The sequence below is a fragment of the Ursus americanus genome, chromosome 2 (genome assembly GCF_024610735.1).
Source record: "Ursus americanus isolate L20-20 chromosome 2, mUrsAme1.1.p, whole genome shotgun sequence".
In the NCBI taxonomy this organism is placed as follows: Eukaryota; Metazoa; Chordata; class Mammalia; order Carnivora; family Ursidae; genus Ursus; species Ursus americanus.
In genome coordinates, this window is record NC_142128.1 from 1,232,257 (window position 1) to 1,252,181 (window position 19,925).

Consider the following 19,925-nt stretch of genomic DNA (forward strand, 5'->3'; position numbering starts at 1 on the left):
AGAACTGGGAGCCCACTTTGTCTTCATCGATGGCAAGATGCGCCTCCCTCCCCTCCTCGAGAGCGCCCACGCTTCTGCCAGGACGGTAAGGCCGGCGAGGCAGGGGCAGCAACTTGGACTGCACGAGGAGCTCTGTCCTACTTGCAGGTGGCAGGGGCACGGCGTTGCTTTGTTGTGTCACAAGGAGAAGCTGGGCCTTGTCTGCGGTGGAGATGTCTGTGGGGGCCGGACGAGTGCCAGAGGCTGGCCTTTGTGGGGCTGGTCCCCCTCTTGCTGGCTCTGTGACCTCGGGCAAGCGGCTTAACCTCTCTGGGCCTCGGCCCCCTTTCCCGGGGCTGTCCTGAGGATTAAGTGTATGCCAGGGTCCTGGCCCCGCCTCAGCACACGGCGGACACAGCACACAGGTGGACAAGGCTGTCCCCAGCGCACAGGCCTGGCCTGAAGGCGCCCCTGCAGCCCGGAGCCGACACTGGGTGTGGTCTCTGGAAGGGGGTCCCTGCTCAGGTACCCAGTGCACACAGCTTCAGGCAACTGGGGCCCTAACGGGGTGGCCCTCGCCGGGCAGGGGCCTGCAGGGCAGCACTGCCCCCTTGCTCACAGGGGGGCTGGCACCAGGCCCTCCTGCATCCTCCAGACCACCTCCAGCTGTGGTTGCTCCCAAACCCGCTGACTGACACCTGCCGAGGCCCATCAGCTGCGGAGGGCGTGATAAGGCAGGTGGGGGACTCTCCAGCTGGGCAGCAGGGAGGCGTCGTGGCTTATCTCACCGGGCAGCCCGGCCGGCCTTCGGAGAGGCTGCGGCCTTGAGGCCCAGGTCTCCAGGCTTAGGGAGCAAGGAGGCCGTGGGGCGACCCCACTCTGGCCAGGACACTGATGGTCAGTTCCTGCCCTGACGAGTCTCTCCAGACCCTCGGCACCTTTACCCGGTGGTGGAGGTCTTCACTGGCTGGTGCCCACCAGGCTTTCCTGCCCGCCGCTCGGGCCTGGCCACCCGGCCCCGGCTCCCCACGCCCGTGGGCTCTCGGGCATACAGGCCCTGCCCTCAGGCCCTCCAGGAGGGCTCCCCACTCCACTGGTTGCTTCCGGCCCCTCTCATAGGCCCCTCGCAGCTTCTGGAGGGCAAGGCGTGTGTCTCCCTGGGCGCCAGCCTGGCACACAGAAGAGAGGATGGGGGAAGGCAGGCTCCAGCTGTGAGCCCCTTCTGTGCCCCACGTTCTCTCTGGGTCTGTGTCCATCCGTGGCCTTCGTGGACCCGCTGCGGGCGGGGCTGGCCAGAGGCCCGTCTTATAGAGGAGGCTGAGCTCCAAAGAGGAGGGGAGCCCTCGGGTCTCCTGCCAGCACGGGGAGCACTCTGGTCTCCCCGGGACACAGGCCAGGGCATTTGGTCTACCTGTGAGCTCTGGGCCCCGCTGTGCTCTGAGCAACGACCTGGACCCCTCCCCCAACAGCGGACTTAGCACAGTGGGGGTTGTCTGACCACCCCACTCCAGTCCACTCCTCCGGGCACTGACCCTGCAGGAACAGAGGCCACTGGAGTCGCTAGAAAACCCAGGTGTTTATGTATAAATAAGTGTGATTCATCTGCAAGCCCCACGTGCTCCACAGGCTTCTCAGGGCGAAGTTCTGTGCAGGTGGCCCCTGGCACCTCCTGGACCCTCGTCAGGCACGCTGCAGTGGTGGCTTTTCAGGAGTCTCCATGGCTGGAGGGGACGTGCAGCGGCTTGGCAAGGCCCAGCTGAGGCCCCGCCACCACCGCCTGTGTGCGCCTGCGGCTCCTGTGTTTGCGGGGTGATGGGCTGCCGCGCGCTCCTGAGGCCATCCTTCCCTGCAGGGGCCCAGCCTGGAACCTGTCCATCCGGCGGGGCCCTGCTGGCATCCGCTTCTCAGCAGCCCCCCTAGTGGACGACTAAGGGAGCCCAGCGGGTCCCAGGTTCGTCAGACAAGCTCAGATGTCCCCTCCCGGGGCCACAGGCCCACTGGTGGGAGGCAGGCTGGGAGGTGTCCCCACAGGCCTGGCAGGGGGGCTCCCAGAAGGGGTTTCACCTTTGGCAAGAGGGCTGATGGGTGAGGGGCCCCATGCTTGCCCAGAGGCCTGGGTAGCCTGGTCGCAGCCAGGTGACCGGTGACCCGTGGCCCTCCTACAGCTCCTCCGAGGGGATCAGCATCCGCTTTTCCACATTCCGACTCTTCCTGACCCCGCCGGAGCCTCCTGCCACACTGGGGTGGGTGCCGGGGCTCGGGGCCTCGTGCGTGGCCTGCTGGGTGTAGTGCTGGTAGGCAGGTGAGAAGTTGTGGACGGCGTCCTGCACAATGTCCTGTGGGCTCATGGTCTCCTTGAGGCCACTGGAGATGCTGCGCATGGGTGCCTCAGGGGCTGGGGGCGAACGGCACATGTGTGGGGTCGGGGTGCCCTGGCCCCGTCATTTTCCCCTCAGACCCCAGCCCCGGGGACACGGCCCTGCTGCCCACCGGCCTCCGGGCTCCCCAGGCCCTGGGCTCGGCCAGCAGGGGGTGACTTCGGGACCTCTGAATCCCAGCCCGGCTTCTCCACCCTGGGCTGTCCCAGACCAGACTCCCCGGGGGCCACAGGGAGAGACTGCCTCAGCTGGCCCCTGCCTTCTCTCTGGCCTGGAGTGAGTCCTTCACACCCGCAGTCACTCGAGGCTGCTGGAGCGGGTGCAGGCCATCGTGGCCCAAACAGGTCATTTACTAGGATGCCCGGGCCCCTGGGTGTGGTGGGCAGGGCACCCCAGGCTTGGGAGGCACCAAGCCCCCCATCCCAGCAGGGGCTGTGGGGGCCCAGATGTCCCGTCCAGCCCCTCTCACTCAGAGCGCAGGGCCTGGGCCGGATGCAGATACGGCACCTCTCTAGGGCTGGGCTCCTCCCGAGGGGCTGGTTCTCTATGGGGTTGAGATCCCCTGGGCCCATGCGGGGGAGGGGGGCCGGAGAGGTGATGCTGAGGGTGCCCAGAGGAAGGCAGGGCTGGCTGCACCCCTCCCCACCCCAGGCCCACCCTCCACATGCCCCGCCCCCCACAGGGCCCGGCCCGAGTACCTGGTGAGTTCTCTTTCTTCTCTGCGTACACCTGGCAGGTGAAAGCATACCGTAGGGCAATGGAGGCAAACAGCATCTCGATGCAGATGATGAAATTCTGGTAGCCAGCGGCCAGTGTGCCAGCCCCCACCTTGCTCCCATCGATGACCTGGACCTCAGGGATGACCCCACACTTCTCCAGGACAGCCAGCAGCATCCCTGGGGGATGGTGACAGCTGCTCAGGCACCCACCCTGCACCGGCCTTGGGAACTGGGTGAGGTGTGTAGGGGAGGTTCCGGCCCTGCAGGGGCTCCTCTCACCAGCCCTGGGATGTCCCATCTGTGTGGTCCGTTCCACGGACGGGGAGGCTGACGGTCAGGGGTGTGAGTGCCTCCAAAGCCAGGGTCATGGCACAGGGGTCATCTGGGAACTTCCCACGTGTCTGCCCTGACCTCCTCGATCCCAGAGCTGGGGCCCACCCCTAGCCCTACCCCTCACTGTCTGGTGGCCACCCTCCCCTGCAGGGTGGGGTCTGGGAGTGCCCCCAGCCTGGCCTTGGGGTCTCTGCCTGTCCTCTCCACCCACAAGGGGCCAGACCCGCCGGATGGGGACTCGCCATTTCCCCCGCGGCAAGGGCTGTATGGCTTCTGGCTGAGGGGGAGGTGGTTCTGACCTGTGCTCCAGCAGGGAAACTGAGGCCAGGCCTGAGGGCACGTGGGGAACTGGGGGCAGAGGTGGGATGGGGACAGGCTCTAGGCTCCAGCCCCTGTCCCCACAGCCCACCCACCCTGCCAGAAAGAGAGGAAGATGACGGCCTTGATGGTGAAGAACTTGAGGACGGGCTCGAAGGGCTGCAGGAGCTCCCTGGTGGCGAAGTAGAAAAGGAACAGGGCGTAGAGGGCCAGGCTGACGGAGATGTTGTAGACGAGGGTGATGTAGAGGTAGCCACTGTGGATGCTGGGGCCAGAGCAGGTGCCGGGGTCAGGGCGGGCCCCACGCCCCGCGCCCTCCCCGCTGTCCCGGCCCGGGCACCCAGAGTGACCCGGACCTGGACCCTCCCTGCAGGGTCGGGGGGGCCCGAGCACAACAGCCAGGGAGCTGGGGGGCGCTGGCAGGGGGCCCTTGCGGGGAGTCCCAATACAGCAGTAAGGATGTGGTCTTTCTCCCTATGATGCACCCCCACTGTCCCTCTTTCCCTGTCCACCTGGATGTGGTCTGAAGGAACGGGCCTCTACATTGTGCACACATGGGCAGGCGTGTGCCAGTGTGTGAGTGCATATGTGATGTGTGTGCACCCTGTGGGAGTTTTCACATGTACGTGTCAGCATTGTGTGCACATGAGCATGTGAGTGCGTGTCTGCGCGTGTGCATGTGAGAGCACGTGTGCCTGCTTGTGTGCGTGGGCTCGTGTGTGAGTGTGTGAGCGTGAGCGTGTTTGTGTGAACTGCTTGTGTGTATGGGCTTGTGTGCGTGCGAGTGTGCATGTGTGAGCGTGTGTGTTTGTGTGGACTGCTTGTTTGGGTGGGCTCGTGTGTACGTGTGAGCGTGTTTGTGTGGACTGCTTGTGTGTGTGGGCTCGTGTGTACGCGTGAGCGTGTGTGTGTGGACTGCTTGTGCGCGTGGGCTCGTGTGATCGCGTCTATGTGTGTGTGTATATTCATGCGGACCTGGCACAGGGCTCCTGGAGTGTCGGGGAGGTTCTGCCCAATGGCTCCCTGGGCCTGAGTGCCTGAAATCCCCCCTTGCTGTCTTTTGGGTGGGCTGGGCTGGGTGGGGGCTGGGGGAGGGAGCCCATGGTTGCCAAGGCTGCGCAGCCCTGCACCCCGCAGGCAAGGACCCGCTCGTCTAGGTCTGTTTGCCGCGGCCTTGCCCTGGCAGTCTCCCGAGAGGGGGGAGGTCTGTCCGGCACACGTGAGGACTCGGCGCTGTGCTGAGCCCCCTCCCTGGCCCAGTGCCCGCACCCCCCCACCCGCCAGGCTGGCCCGTCCCCTCCCAGCCAGCTCAGCAACCGGGCCTTACTTGAAGTCCCCGTCGTGGTATTTGCCGAATGCCTGCAGGACGATGGTGACCACAGCCATGATGGGCTTCACGATGCAGAACTGCAGTGTGGCCTGGGGGACGGGAAGCAAGGGGTGGTTGGGAGGCGGGTGGCCGGGAGGGGCAGGGCAGGGGCAGGCAAGCCGCCCCGCTCACCTGCTTGCAGAAGCGCAGGAAGCCGATGGAGTAGGACATGCCCTGCAGGCAGCAGGTGCCGTAGACACAGCTGGACCTGGGGTGTGCAAATCCGTGATACAGGGCCCCAGAGGACCCTCCCCCAGCCTGGCCCTGCCACCCGGGGCGCGGCGGGGCCCCCGCGGGCTCTGGGGCGAGACGCTTACCGGATGGGCTTTCCCCGAATCTCGGCCATGATGGCGCTCTCGCCCCCCAGGTACTGGAAGCACAGGCTCAGGAAGCTGTAGATGACGAAGGCTGCGGGGCAGAGGCCGGCCAGCGGCGGTGAGCCCCCCGCCCCCACACGGGGGCTCCCTGTCTCCCCTCCCCTCAGCTTCAGGACCGCCTGCCATCCCTGCGGAGCCCCAGCCGTCAGCAGTCCCTGCGGCGGTGAGGCCCCAGCCCGTCGGGGTCTGGGGCAGGCCCAGCTGCAGGGCCCCCACCCTCGGCATCCCTGACCCCTTCCCGTGGCGCCTCGCTGAGCGGGATTTGGCCCCGGGGGCGGCCTGTCCCGGGCCCTCCCTGGATCTCGCGGGAGCCTGGGGCCGGGCCGCGCTCACCTTCGTAGCAGTCGCGCACCGAGTCGAAGTAGACATAGTACTGGTGGCCCCCCAGGAGGAGGAGGCTGAGCCAGGAGTCGAAGGCGTAGACGGGCACGATGAAGAGCAGGCGGATGATGTAACGCTGCTCACTGGGGACCGTGTAGGAGCGCAGGTGCAGGTAGATCTGGGCGGGCAGAGCAAGGGCAGGCTTGGGGGCACGGTGGGCACACGCGCCCCCGCCGTGCGGAGCAGTGGGCAGCGTGGGAAGTAGCGTGCGTCCCTGGGCGCGGCTGGCGGGACAAGGGCCGCGGGAATGCTCGCTCGCTCGTGTGTTCACTCGTTCCGGGAGAATCTCCCCGTGGGGCATCCGTGGCCCAGGAATTTGGCAGCTCAACATGGGGGGACATCCAACGGGCTGATCCCCTGGAGCCCTTTCCGGGATTTGCCCCACAGAGCAGGTACGTTGAGAAAGAAAGGGTCTGTGTACGAGCTGTCTCCACGACCCGGGAATATGCAGTATGGGGCCGGGCGGGTCTCGGCGGAGTAGCCCCACCAAGGGGGCTCAGACAGCTAGTAACAGTGGTGCCCACGGGGGTGGGGGGGCCTGCTCTGAGATAACGGGGCGTGTAAGCATCAGATGCTGAAGCAAGTGCGACCCCACGTGTGTTGGAAACACGTGCTGAACGGGAAAGGAAGGACGCCGCTGTCCTGTCCCTGGACGGTAGAAAATACGGCTGACTTATAGTTTGTCTGTAGACCTTTTTTGATTTTCCATGTCTTCTGCGGGAAGGTTGAACAAGCAGTGAGAGGGTCTTGAAGAGGAAGAGGCGCTGGGGAGCCGGGCACACAGCACCTCTGGAAGGCTTCCTGGAGGAGGTGCCCTTGAGCATAGGTGGAGAGAGGGCCGTGGGAGGGCAGGCTGTGTGTGGAGCCCCGCGTGCACCCAGCTTTTTAGGGCACAATGCAGGGAGTGGCGGGGGCGGGTTGGAGTCCGGAACGGGCCTTTATCAGTCCCCCGCTCCCCGACTGGGGCAGTGGGAGGGGCCCGGCATGACCAGCCATTAGGAGACGCGGATGCTCTCCTGGGGCTGGCACTGCCTGGCCGGGTGGCCTTGGCAGGCGCCCACTGCCCTCTCCAGCCTTGCCTTCCTGTCTTGAAGGCGAGAGGTTGAGTCCCTCTGTCCTTGTGGGCTCTGCAAGGATAGAGTCTGGCTGCCCTCGTGTCTCGGAGGGCCTGGCGGTGGGGGCGGGGGTGGGAGCTACAGCCCACGGCTCCCTGTCTGCCCCGTCAAGGGGGTGGGGCCCCAGGAGTCACAGACAGACACACACATGCGGTGGCCACGGTGCAGGGGTTAGGGTCACATGGGGAACCCGAGACCCTGACTCAGGACTCTGAGGCCTGCCCCCTAAACCACAGCCTACCCCAGACCTAACGCCGGTCCACCGGCAGGGAGCAGGTGTGTCCGCCGCACAAGTGTGCACACACCACCCACCTGTTCAGTCTTCCCGAGCAGAGGCCCAGGAGCAGCTTGGTAAGACTCAGTGCCAATCCCGCCTCCTCCGGGCAGCCCTCCTGGATGGCCCCTGCCGCTCCCCTGGCTCCCCTCACAGACTTGTGTCTACTTCTGTTGTGGTTGTTTGAGGCCACACAGCAGGCGCTCTCTCTGATGGGAGTCTGCTCACCCTCCCTGCCCGCCAGGCTGCTGGCTGCCCCTGCCCCAGGCTCACTCCCCTACTCATTCCCTCCCTGTCCTGAAGGCCGGCTCTGCTCTCGGCTCCCCCACAGCCTTTCCTGGCTCCCCACACCCCCCAGGCTGAAGGCCAAGCTGCCACACTGACGTGCGGGTTCCCCTTATGTGTCCCGAGTGCCCCTTGCCCAGACAGCCCTGTCCCTGGCCTGCACTTCCTGCTCACTTCCCACGGCCAGCGGGTCCTCCTGGGCCCCTGTGCCCACACCCTGGCTCTTCCTCGCTGCCGGGGCTGCCCATCCCTTCTTGGAGGGGCTGCCCCGTCTGCCCAGTGGTCACCACGTGGGGCTGGGGGCTTGTGGCGATCAGGGCTGAGCATGTCGCTTCTCTCCTCTCCTTCCCTGAATCTGGGGGGGCAGCCCCTCCTGGGCCCTGTGCTCCCAGCCAAGCTCTGTCCCTGGCAGAGACCTCCCACCTTTAGGCCCGGCGCCCACATGCCGTTTTCTGGAGAAAGCCCCCTCCCCTGCCCGTGTGCCCTGACCTGATGCCGCCTCTGACAGCTCTCCATCCAGCCGCGCCTCTGCTGGCTGACCCGAGGCCAAGGCTTGAGGTCCCTGATCCCAGCAGGGCCAGCCAGGGCCATGTCCCATGGAAAGCAGGGTCCCAAGAGAGGTGCAGAAGGGAGGGCCTACCTGGTGGCAGGTCAGCACCAGGGCAGTCCACACGAAGACCCCTGAGACGCCGCGGGCCAACGCGGTGGTGAGGAAGAGCCGGGAGGTGCCCTGGGAGCTGTTCCCCATGGGGTCCATCTGCAGCCCGGTGGGCACTGAGGACGCGGAGGGCACGGTGGGCATGGCGGGCTGGGGGCTCGGCTGTGGCCAGGTTGCTGACACCAGGGGGCTGCGGGCTGTTCCCAGGAGCCCTGAGGCATTAGTCATCTGCAGGGGTGAGGGAGGACACGGGGAGGAGTGAGGGCAAAGGTGCGTCCAGGCAGCTGGAGGCATCCCCAGGGCCAGCCAGAGGAGGAGGGAGTGGGGGCAGGGAGAGAGGGGCTCCTCCTCCAGGCCACCGATGGCCGGGGCTGTCTGGGCGTCCCTCACCGTCCCTTCTGTGTGGTACGGGTCTGACGGTCTTGCCCACTCCCCTGACTTGGGGCAGCCCTGCTCCAAGCAGGAACTTAATTCCGAGGCCGGGGCCTGGGGCACCCTCCTTCCCCCAGGCTCAGCCACCCGGGCACAGAATCAGTGAGCGGACCGTGACGTCGGGTGGTCCCTGCCTCTGCTGCGCGGGCTTGTGGGGGCCCACGTTTGAGGGGCCAGAGATGTCTGGGAAAGTGAGGGAGCCCCCGCTGCCCTGCCTGCCTGCCCAGAGTGGAGTGGGAGAGAAGGCCAGACTGGCGCTGCCCACAGCAGCTGATGGGGGTGCAGCCCAGCACCCACTGGCTCCCTGGGACCTGCCCAACTGTCTGGGTGCCCCGCTGTGCTGCAGGGCCCTTTGCCTCCCCAAGCCCGCTCAGTAGCCCCGGATGCTGGTTCTTCAGCCGCTGGCCAGCCCCCTGGGGCACTGGGCACCTCCCCCCTCCCACACTGGAGGCCTACCCGGCGTCGCCCCCTGCCTCCAGCCCACCGTAGGTAGGGACCCAGCACCTACCTCTCAGGCAGGAAGCTCCGGCCCAGCCCTGGGAGGCCCGGCCTCCAGGGAAGCCTGGCTGGTCATTTGTGTGGCCACGTGGCCCCAGTGGCAGCCCCACTGGGGGTGGGGCAGGGCCGCTATCTGGAGGCTGTACCAGGCTTGGGGAGGGGCGGCCACTGCCTCAGCTCCCAGGTGGCCCACAGAACTGCCACCTGTAGGAGGGGCCGGGGTGCAGGGGGAGGAGCAGAGGATCGTCCCCTCCCACTGCTGCTGACATTCTATCTTTGCTCAGTGGCAGCTGGCTCCCAGGAACCTGCTGGCCGCCAGGTGCCCTCACCTGCCTGCGCCAGACGGCCAGGTGGCTTCAGCCCGGACCCCAGGCAGGCGGGAGGGGCTTGGTGGGCTGGGTTGCTGTTTGCCTAAAAGCAGGTGAACTTATATTGTGAGAATCTCGCTCAGTCCCCAAGAGGTGCATTAGAAACATTGCTGGGGTTGTGGGGTCACGAGAGGAGGACAGGCAGGTCACTGGGCTCTGCTCGGGGGTCTGACTCGTCCTGCCCGATGCCAGAGGCCCCTTTGGCTCTGTCTCTGGGGTGGGTGTCGGGGGGGGCGCCATGCTCTGGGCACAAACACGTGGGCACCAGGACGAAAGGTCTGCTCTGTGCCCTTGATGGGATCACACGTTCATGTCCTTTGTGCCCACCTAAGGCTCCCTGCGGCCTGGGGCGATGATGGGTCAGGGACTGAACTGTTGGGATGACTGATCCCGTCTCACTCGGAGAGGTTCATCCACATGTCCACGGTCCCCAGGAGTGTGGGAGGCTGCAGGCCCAAGCCCTGGACACACCACCACCCTGCTCCCCACCCCTCCACCCACACCGCCCCCACCCCCCCGGGGAGCCCCCAGCAGGCCTCCTCTGAGCACTGACTTCTTTCCCAGTGCTCTCCTTGTCCTGCCAGCTAAGATATCACCATTCAGGCCTGTCCCCCCTTGAATTCCCACCTGGAATTCCTGTCTACCTGTTGGCTTTGTGCTTGCTGCCTGCCCTCCATCAGCGGGAGCTTCTGGAACCCTGTGCAGGGCCCAGCCTCTGTCCGGCCAGCCCTCTGGCTGTGGCTCTCACCCGCTCTGGCTGGGGCGGCAGGTGTGGTCTAGACCTCATCCAGCCAGAGTAAGTTTGCCCTGTGTGCCCCGATCCCACCACCTGCCCTGGATGCCAGGAGCATGGGTCAGCATGTGTGGAGACAGCACCCTTCACTGCCCCTGGTGGCAATGGCTTGGGGACTTTGAAGGGCAAAGACTCAGCTATGCGGACATGGACGGGGCTGGCAGGGGCCCAGGGAACCTGCCCATGCCACAGGTGGGGAAACGAGGTCCTTCCCAGGCTGACGCTGGGGGGACAGCATGCGGCAGGACGCACTCTGGTCAGATGTCAGGACTGCCTAGCTGGAGTCTGCATGGCCGGGCCTTTGGGAGTGTGCTGAGGGGCCCTGGCTTTGGGGAGGCTTGAGGCCGGGACCCTGGACCCGGACGGAAGGACTTCCGAAGCTCTGCCCTTTCCTCAGAGGCAGAAGCACTGTGGGGGGGTCAGTGCTTTCTGACAAGGCCGGTTGTACCCCAGGGACAGGCCCAGGGGCCTTCTGCCCCTGCAGCTCTGCCAGTGACAAGTGGGGGCCAGGGGTCTGTGATCCCAGGATGCCCCTTCTGCCCAGGGCCACCCCCACTCTGATGGTGGAGGCCAGGCCCAGTGTCACTTCTGGGTTGTTCCTCAGCTGCCCTACCCTGAAGTTTTCTGGTTCAGCTGTTGCCCCCAGAAAGGCCTCCAGGGATCCCTGGCTCTGAAGCCTCCCCGCTCCACAGCCTCTTGCACACTGTGGGACGTGGCTTTGCTCAGGGGCCTTCCCATCAGCACCAGGCCATGCGTGCATTTTAGAATCCCAGGCCTCCGGAAAGTGGAGGCCTTCTTCCCTCCCCACCCCTCTTTCTCCGGGTCCTGACCTGTCGCTCGAGGCAGCCTCAGCCCCCAGTGCCTTGCTCTGCCCATGGCCTCGGCGGGCACCTGGGCAGAACCCTTCACCTCTCTGGGCCTCTGCTTTCTCGTCTGTACCGATGAGTCTGGGGTTCTCCCACCGTGCCGTGGGGTACAGTAGGCAGGTCCCTGCCGTCACTGGGGGGCTGGGACACCCCCCTTGCCTTGCCCTGAGCACAGGGAAAGGCCTGAGCCCCTGGCCCTCCCGGGGGCTGCCAGGGTGTGTGGTGGAGAGCCGCGGGAGCCCAGGTGTGGGAGGCACGGGAGACGGAGGGGAAGGAGCCGGGCCCTGCACCACAAACAGAGAGCTGGGGTCCAGCACCAGGGGCACCAGGCCAAGGAGAGCGGACCGTGCGGCTGCCCCAGTACGGCCCCGCCCCCGGCAGCCCTTGTCGTGGCCCACGCACGCTCAGCAGAGGTGGCCCGGCCGGCCCGGCCTGATTTCCCTGCCCGGGGCTGGACGCTGACCAAGCCCAGCACAGGACAGACCTGCCTGCCCAGGTCCGGGCAGCTGGGGACTCTGACCCCTGTTTACAGTGACCAGGTGACTAGGCCCCAGGCAGGTCCTGGCAGGACTGGGCTGAAGGTGGCTGAGATGCTGTGGCCGGTGTCAGACCTGTGTCCTCGTCCCCATGCCTGCCTTTCACTACTAGTGACCCAAGGCCCATGGCTCCTTACTGCTGGCCCTGGACCTCCTTCTGGACCTGCCCTGCCATGCCGGCCCCCCTTCTCAGATGGCCTGCCACCTGGGGACATTTCTGAAGGCCTGTGGCTCCTTCCCTGCCGCCAGCCCTGTCCAGCGCCCCCTGGCAGGCAGAGACGACAGGTTGGGGGAGGGCGGTAGGGGCATCAGGACCCCAGGCTCCCCCAGCGCGGCCCCACTGGGGTCCTTTGGCTCTCCTGGGGGTGCCCCCTGCTGGCGTCCAGGGAGTGGCCAGCAGGGTTTGCCTCTGAGCTTTTGTTCCGGCCCCCGAAATGGCCCTTGACTCAACCGATAGCCACTGTGGCTGAGGCTCCTGGGGGTGACTGGACTGGGGCCACTTTCAGCTGCGGGTCCTGGGCACTCAGCCTTTAAGCCACTCAGGTGGGAGCTGGGAGAAGGGGGGAGCAGCGGTGGGGCCGTGGGGCTTCTGCAGGTAATGGAAGGAACCTACCATCCTGTGGGCCGCAAGCCACTTCTCCCCTCCTCTGGGCCCACAGCGGGGACCGCATGTCCCTCCCTCTCTAGTCCTAGGATTCCCCGTGTGGTGGGCAAGCAGGGAGGCAGTGTCTCCTGGAGTCCAAGACGCCTGCTTCTCACTGGGGTCAGGGCACTGGGCCCTAGAGCTGCGGGAGCAGGGCCCCAGGTCGGACACACGGCCTGGGGCCCTGACACAGCCCTCACTGTGTCTGTGACCTTCCTCAGTTTTCCCCGCTATTGGAGCCCCCACGTGCAGCAGGTCGGCACCCGTCTCCCTCCCGTAACGGTGGGCCCAGGTCCCTGCGGCCCAGGACTGCTCTGCTGGACCAGCTGTCTCAGTTGGCCCGCTGTCCTGACAGCCAGGTCACCGTCCAGGGGCTTCTCTTGGCTTCTAGGCCAGTCAGCCCTGGGGGGACCCCAGGCGGGATCTCGGGGACTTCACTTCCTTCCTCCTGGGGCTGTCTGTCCTTTCTGCACTGCCCATTCCTGGCCCGTGTCCCTCCCCTGTGCCAACTCCCTCCCCCAGGCCTGTTGCCTCAGTCCCCAGAGAGGAGCTGCGTGTACCCGGGGCCTGCCTGTACCTGCCTGTTGTTCCGGAGCCAGCGGCCGGTCCTGGGTGCGTGCCTGGGGCAGCCCTCCATGCGGAGCTGGGGCAGGGGTGCTGGCCTGAGACCCTTTTTGGTTACCAGGCGGCATCCGGGGCCTGGCAGGGCCCTGTCCTCTTGGGTGGAGAGGGGGTGGTGCAGAGAGCCTCAGACTCTCGGAATTTCAGGGTGTGACGTTTTCTCTCCAGGAGTCCCTGCCCACTAGAGTGAACGGGACCCAGCCTGGCCCCCACACCCCTCCTGTGGGCGTGCACACAGGCACACACGTGCGTGCCCACACTTACCTCCCTGCTGGCTCCTGCAGCCGTCTGATCGGGCCCCTCGGGCAGCTCTGTCGCAGGGCTCCAGGCCTGGGGGCGGGTAGCTGGGAGTCCAGCCCCACCATGGGGCCTCCAGCCCTCCGTCGTTCCTCCTCACAGCTGCCTGGGTCGCTCCAAGAGAGTGTCGCTGCTGGGGAAGCACTGGCCTTTCCCTGGACCCAGAAAACTTCTCCTGGCCACCACCCACCTTGCCAGGCCAGCCCTGCAAGCCGGGGTGCAGCCCAGGCCACACCCTCTGCCCTGCCCAGACTCTGGGACCGCCGTCCCTGCCGTCCCTCCCGTCCACTGTCCGGCAGGGGGTACGAGCCGGCCTCAGAGTCTCTGACTTCCGGGTGTGGCCTCGGGGGCTGCATCTCTCCCGCCCGTGGGGGTCCGATGCCCCCTCCTACGGTGCAGTGAAGGGTAGACGGGTGGGGGGGATGGCATGTCTATCTGCCCGCCTTCACCGAGGGATGGCCTCCGAGGGGACTCCTGCAGAGATGATGGAGAAGACGGTCAGCCGCCAGCTGCTCCCGCAGGAGAGGCCGTCCCCACCATCTCGTCACAATCTTGCTGAATCAATGGGCCCGCACTTCCCACCGAGCCTGCCTTCACCCCCCACACGGTGGCTTCTGTCCGCTTGGGCCTGGGGCAGACTCTGAAGCGTGGGGCTCCCCCCCGCAGTCGGTCCCTGCTCACTCAGGGCCCTCTGATGTCACACATCCATCGGGCATCGATCTGGTCACTCACCCGCGTGCCCCTCTCCTGCCAGTGTCACTCCAGGGCGCTAAGATGCCCACGCTCCGCCGGTCCTGCGTGCAGCTGTCTGGTTCCACCAGTTCGTTGTCGTAACTGGTTTGGGAGGATCGGGGGCTGCGAAGCCCTGGAGCTGCTCCGAGCGATCGCCACGAGTAGCCTCCCTGCGTGGCTTCTCTCGCTTGCCCTCGGCTCCGAGCCATGTGCCCGCGTGCACTAAGGAAAGGGAGGGGGTCTGGAGGCCTGCGCACAGCTCAGCGGAGCACTGCGCTGGGCAGATGGCACCGTCGGTCCGAGGAGCCCCTCTAGCAGTCGGGGCTGCAGGTGAGCCCTACGTGCGTTCGTCCCATCGGCCTGCGAATCGCTGGGAGGCGTGGTGGCAGGTTGATGGCTGGGTAAGCGCCGTAGGCAGCTTTCCGAGTGTAGGAATAACCATCTCCCCGCCGCGGACCCCCGCCCCCCTGCGAGAGCTGCGGCTTCACGGACCTCCTCCTGAATCGTCGCAGGGGGGCGCGGAGCAGAGGGCCCAGCGCCTTCCCACCCAGTCCCGTGCCCGCATTGGTGAAGCAGAGTGGTGCCGTGACAGTGTGGTGTCGGCCTGTGCCTTCCATGAACCACCAGACCCCTTCCGGGAGCTGTAAGGGTGTGGCACGGAGAAGGTGCTGGGGGCCCTGCTCTCAGTTCCACGCCGGGTCTGCCACCCTCTGCCAGGTGGGCCGCCGAGGGCCCTGGGCGGGCACCACCCCGATCTCCGAGCCCTGTGTCTGCAGGCCCGTGACCGCCGCTGCCCACCTGCCTCTTCTTCGGGGCGGCCGCGAGGGGTGGGAGTGTTGCTCCTTCGCACCCAGTCAGACCACTCGCAGTGAGGGGTCCCGTGCCCGAGTTCAAGTCCCGGCTCTGCTGCGCTGGGGTGGCTGGGGGATGCTGCCTGTTTCCCTTTCAGGAACACATGGAGGACAAGAGTGACCTCCCCGGGTCTGAGTGAGGACTACTAGCGCACGTGCGACCCGGGCCATCCCTAGAGCCTGGTCACCGTGACAGGCAGGTGTGCTAGTCCCACAGAGACGCATTTAAGGACCAAACCAGAACATCGAGAAAGCTGCAAATCTGGACCCAGACTCAGAATGGGACCCTATCCCTGCCTCAGGTTCCGCGCTTGTGAAACTGGAGGAGTTGTGATCCCACAGCACAAACCCCTAATTTTTAGGTAACAAGCGTTGGGTAACCGCTGCTCTGAAGTTAGTCCGAGGACGCCACGTGCTAGGGGGGCCGCTTCTGGTGCTGGGGGGGGGCCGCTTCTCCAGCAGCTGGGGCCACCCCTCCCACTGAGGTCTCGCCGGCCCGACCCCAACCGTCTCCACATTCCAGACGCGACTTTACTCCTCACCCGTCGTGACACCCCAGTGCTGGGGGGTCCTCGTGTGTGTGGCCGCCCCTTCCCTTCTTTGGTCGGCTCCTGGGCCTTAGAACTTGTGCTGGTCCCAGTCCCCGAGAGGCTCACCAACCGGGGTTCAGGGCGCAGGATCTAACTGGGGGGGTTGCCAGTGTGAACACAGGAGGGGACGGAGTGGGTCTGCCTGAGAGGTGAGGCAAAGCTGGCCACAAAGCAGTCCTGTGTCTCTGAGGGACGGGCCTGCCTCAGTTTCTCCTAGGGTCCCCGAGCATGCAGGCACTAGCGGGGGCAGTGGGACCCTGGTCATCTAGGCTCCCTGCAGCAGCACGAGGTGCCTTCCCCGTTCAAGCGTCAGCGCCTCCTATGAGAAGCCTGGCAGGATTCCCACGTGTGACTCCCGCAGTCACCATCAGCCAGTCTGTGTCCCCGGCAGGACAGGGCTGAGAGTGACCCCACACAGGCAGCGTCTGCTGAGGGAATGAGCCCTTGAACAGTTTCCCTCGCTCCCATCTTAGCAAACTCACTTGTAAACCAGACGGGCGGCTCGAGCCAGTCCTTCCCATCGCCTTTTCGAGAGGAATTTCTAAAGTCGAAACCCTCAGGGTCTCAGAAGTCGTTGGTTCTAAGGGAAACTGAATAAAAAGTCCCCTTCTGGTCTCATGAAGACATGGACAGCACCCAAGGTGTTTTACAGAGATCTCGTATAACTTTATTTTTAAGTCATCTCTACGCCGACCGTGGGGCCCGAACGCACAGCCCGGAGGTCCAGAGTCGCACGCTCCACTGACTGAGCCGGCCAGGCGCCTCTCCTTACACAGGGACCCCAGCTTCCAGACCCGGCGCCCTCATCCCATCTCCGATCCTCCATGGGGCGGGCTCACACGGCACACGGAACCCCCCAGCTTCTCGTTCGGACAGTGACGCGCCACGGTGGCTAGGGGGCGACGAGGACGAGCCCAGAGGGTCGGAGCTGCTGTATGCCAGGGGCCCGGGCAGTGAGGCCACCTTATAGTCCGAACGCCTCCCCGTTAACTGCCACGCAGCGAGACGGTAAGAAACGTTTGTGGAATGGAAGTTAACTGCTGTCTGGCAACCCAGACACACTCAGACAAGTCGGAGGAATAGGAGCAAGAGAAGTGTGCACAGAGCGTGTGAACCTTGCCAGACAAGGTTTCCTTCCCCTGCAGGGCGCCGAACCGAACGTTAGCTCCTCGATATTGACAGGAAGGGTGGTGAGGGATTTTGGGATACGCATTTATTCTGAATAAACAAAATGCCCTTCACCAACAGATACTGCACGCAGAGCGCCAGGACTCATACCCGATGACTCCTCTTTCAGTTCTCAAATACACGCAGCTATTCGGACCCTGGTGAGAACTGTTCACAAGCCCCCAAGACACACTCCGCAGCTTTCCTCCACCCAAGGGTAAGTTAGCGCCCAGAGTAAGAGTTGGGCTGGGATGCGCGAACTTCTGGCTTCTAAAAGCTAAAGCCAGAGTTCCTCCTCCTTCCTGACCGAGGGAGGGTCTCTGAAACAAGAGGGTGTCTGCATGTCCCCTCAGCCCGCTGAATAGCAGGCGCGGCTGCCGGCTCCAGGGTCACCACACCTGGCATGACTGGATCACCTCCTTCAAGGCCTTCAGCCCCTCCACGCTCCTGTCCTTCACGGCCATGGCCAGGAGGACTGCTCTGTTTCCAGCTTCCTGAGACACGAACGTCACCAGGTTCTTTGCAAAGACGTGGATGAGAGGCTAGTAAAGGGAAGGAGAGAAACCATTTTAACTGCAACAAATCTGTTTTCCCCTAGCGCCATCACAGAGTGTCCCCTAGGAACCTGAACGGCTTCCCGCACCCCCAGTAAATCGCCCCCCCCACCCAAGCTCAATGCAGCCATGGTTCAGTGTTCAGCCAGCCTCCAGAACACTCCAGTCCTAAATAAAACGCTGAAGAGGCACCGTCATAGTCATTTTCTCGGTGCCTTCGGATCCTTGGTCTCTTCTGGCTGTCATCTAGAAGGAATCACGAAAGGTATGCTGCAGGGCTGGGGTGGGGTCTGTCAGATCTCACTCCTTGCTCCAAAGTAGCAGGAAAAGGTCAAACCTTACAAAATCAATACCCCTGCCTGTCTGCTAGATAAAACATGGAGGGGCTGGGAAAAGCAAGCACCAAGGGCAGGCAAGTGCCCTCACAGCTGCGTAGGTTTCAGAAAATGCTGTGGCCGCCCTCGGGCTCCGTGGCCTTCCCACCAGCCCCTCCCCACAAACCGCAGTCACACAAGCGGTTTTTCCTCCAGCGTGGGGACCCCTTCCCAGCCACTTTACCTCGTCCTGCCCAAGAAGGACTTTCGTGGTGAGCACGGGCTTGCTGATGTCACTGGCCACGGCGCTGGGCTCCAGGGAGACCAGGGTACCCATCTTCCCGAACTGGGTCACCACGACCATGATGTGACTGCTGAAGGCCGTGCAGACCACCTGCGTGGGGACCCCACACACCACTTCCGTCTTCTGTTTGGATACCAGCAAGGGTTTGCCTTCCATGGATGGGTCTCTTCAAGGACACTTCAGTGTTTAGCAAGGAAAGAGGAAGGAAAAGAGAGTAATTCAGGCCACCCGCGTCGGAGGAGGCTCGTGGCTCCAGCATGAGCACCATCTGGTCCTCAGCAGCAGCACAAGCGCGCCCACGCGACCGAGCGCCCGTGCACGCACGCCGGCTTCACCCGCACCGCTCCGGAACCGCTCACCGGCGCACGTGTGCGCACGAGCGGGCTGCGCCGGGAAGCCGAGCCGGCAGGGCACTCGCAGCTCTGTACCCCGGACCGGGAGCGAGCGCCGCAGGTGCACACGCCCGGCTCCTGCAGGTGACCGCGCCCCGGCCGCCCTCTGAGCTTCCCTTTCCGTTTGGGGAAACGACCGCGCCACGGGATAGGGCAGCAACCTTCGCGCGGGCGACTGGCCGAGAGCGCCGGGAGGCGGGGGGCCCCGCGGGAACGCGCGCCCACCCACCCGCCAGGCCTCCTGCGCTCACCGCGCCGCGCCCGGAAGTGACGCCCATGGGCGACGCGGGCCCGCCCCCGCACGAAGGCCCCTCTCACCTACGCCACGGCCCCTCCCACCGGAAGTGCGGCGGCGGGCTTCCGGTCCCGGCAGGGCTTCCGGCGCCGGCAGGGCCTCCGGTGCCGGCAGGGCCTCGGGCTCCCCGAGCGGCGGGGTTAGGCGCTCCCGAGAGGGGCCGGCTCTTCGGGGTGAGGGGCTACAGTCCCCACCCGCGGACCTCGGCCTCCCGGCCTCCGGCTGCTCCCCCCGGGTGACCTCGGCTGTCGGGGGGCCGCCTGGCTGTGGGTTGCCTACTGTGGATTGCCGAGCCGGCACCATCCAGAGGTCGCCCCACGGAGAGCGGGCCGTAAGGGCCGCCGCCGCCGCCCCGGGCACAGAGACCTGGGTGTGGCCGGCGGTCGTGCCGGGGGCGCGGGGGATCCTGCCGACCCCGGGGGCGGGGCGGCGCGGAGGCCTCACGGCGGTCCGTGGGGGACGAGCCCTCCGCCCCACTCTTCCGGGGCCCCCAGCTCTGCACGGGCAAGCCCTCCACCCCACTGTCGCGCGGGCCCCAGCCCTCGGGCGTCCATCTGGGCCTCCCATCGCACGTCCCTCAGATTCCTCAGGCCCCTGGTGAATGCCAGGCCCGTGGTGGGTGGTGGGTGGCAGGCACTGCGCCAGGTGCTCTGTGCGGTGACTCCTGCAGTCTTAACCCCGTCCTGCAGATCGGCTGTTTAGGTGCAGAGCTCGCCACAGGTCGTCAGGCTGGTAAGGGCTGGATCCCGGCTTTGGACGCTGGCCCTGTCGCCCTTGATTTCCGGCCTGAGGGCTCGGAGCCCAGGTACCCAGGTTCGGGGCAGGAGGGGGGACCAGCGTGGCCCCTGTGGCAGGACGAACTCTGCCCCCCTCTTGGGGATCTCTGACAGCCCCCTACGGCTCATCCTCCCTTTCAACAAGCTGGAAGTGTTGGCGGGCAGGGGGCGTCTCGCGCTGATGCTGCTGCAGCTTGAGCCTGCAGGCCCCTCCTCGGGGGAGTAACAGCCCTTCAGAACCCAGCACCCAGAGGCCTTGCCGTCCAGTTTCCTGACCGTCCGTGCGGGGGTGCCTTTCCCCTCGACCTGGTCCGCCCACCCCACTGAGCCCCTTAGGAAAGCCTTGGCATCCCTGATCTTTGCTCCCTTTTCTTGTGATTGAATGACTCCTTAGACAGTCCGTGTCAAGTCCAATGAAGCCTACGCCTTCCAAAACGATTTTTGTGGCTTAAAATAAAAGGCATGTATACAAAACATTATCAAAATAGAAATAAAAAAAGGAAACCTGCTTTTGAGCTTTCTTGCAGCCCGTTCACAGGGGGGAAGATTATGACTTTCAAGGTTCCAATACTCACAAGGACGAAGGGTATCAATTTCTGGGGAGAGTGTTTTTGTTGGGGCTAAATTTAAACCCACATCCACCCACACACCCCCCAAAAGCAAATTGCCAAGTCCTTGCTTTGCCCTGGGAACCCTTCCAAAGGTGCATT

General features: G+C 65.2%; 2 protein-coding genes across 4 annotated transcripts; both read right to left on the minus strand.

Annotated features, from left to right (window-relative positions):
- Positions 1-1,993: 1,993 nt before the first annotated feature.
- TMEM184A (transmembrane protein 184A) lies at positions 1,994-14,103 on the minus strand. 3 transcript variants are annotated; one of them, XM_087866783.1, is made up of 10 exons: positions 13,973-14,103; positions 13,208-13,714; positions 8,169-8,414; positions 5,807-5,972; positions 5,414-5,504; positions 5,229-5,304; positions 5,055-5,146; positions 3,823-3,992; positions 3,056-3,253; positions 1,994-2,374 (listed from the first exon to the last, which is right to left on the minus strand). In XM_087866783.1, the coding sequence occupies exons 3-10, from the start codon at positions 8,412-8,414 to the stop codon at positions 2,139-2,141; spliced, it is 1,275 nt and encodes a 424-aa protein (XP_087722909.1). In that variant the 5' UTR covers positions 13,208-13,714; positions 13,973-14,103; the 3' UTR covers positions 1,994-2,138. The 3 variants fall into 3 exon arrangements, with proteins under 3 accessions (XP_087722909.1, XP_045669241.2, XP_045669242.2); XM_045813285.2 differs by lacking the exons at positions 13,208-13,714; positions 13,973-14,103 and adding an exon at positions 9,127-9,677; XM_045813286.2 differs by lacking the exons at positions 13,208-13,714; positions 13,973-14,103 and adding an exon at positions 9,075-9,115.
- Positions 14,104-16,604: 2,501 nt separating this feature from the next.
- PSMG3 (proteasome assembly chaperone 3) lies at positions 16,605-17,908 on the minus strand. Its single transcript, XM_045813362.2, has 2 exons — positions 17,693-17,908; positions 16,605-17,122 (listed from the first exon to the last, which is right to left on the minus strand). Exons 1-2 carry the CDS (start codon positions 17,906-17,908, stop codon positions 16,970-16,972), a joined length of 369 nt encoding a protein of 122 aa, XP_045669318.2. The 3' UTR covers positions 16,605-16,969.
- Positions 17,909-19,925: the final 2,017 nt, after the last annotated feature.

Excerpts from the sequence above, each read along its gene's own strand:
- TMEM184A (XM_087866783.1), bottom strand. The coding sequence starts at position 8,414 with ATGACTAATGCCTCAGGGCTCCTGGGAACAGCCCGCAGCCCCCTGGTG. Across the intron at positions 5,973-8,168 it reads TGGTGCTGACCTGCCACCAG|ATCTACCTGCACCTGCGCTC; the intron begins GTAGGCCCTCCC and ends CTGCCCGCCCAG. Across the intron at positions 2,375-3,055 it reads GAAGAAAGAGAACTCACCAG|CCCCTGAGGCACCCATGCGC; the intron begins GTACTCGGGCCG and ends GTTCGCCCCCAG.
- PSMG3 (XM_045813362.2), bottom strand. The coding sequence starts at position 17,908 with ATGGAAGGCAAACCCTTGCTGGTATCCAAACAGAAGACGGAAGTGGTG. Across the intron at positions 17,123-17,692 it reads TCCTTCTTGGGCAGGACGAG|CCTCTCATCCACGTCTTTGC; the intron begins GTAAAGTGGCTG and ends TCCCTTTACTAG.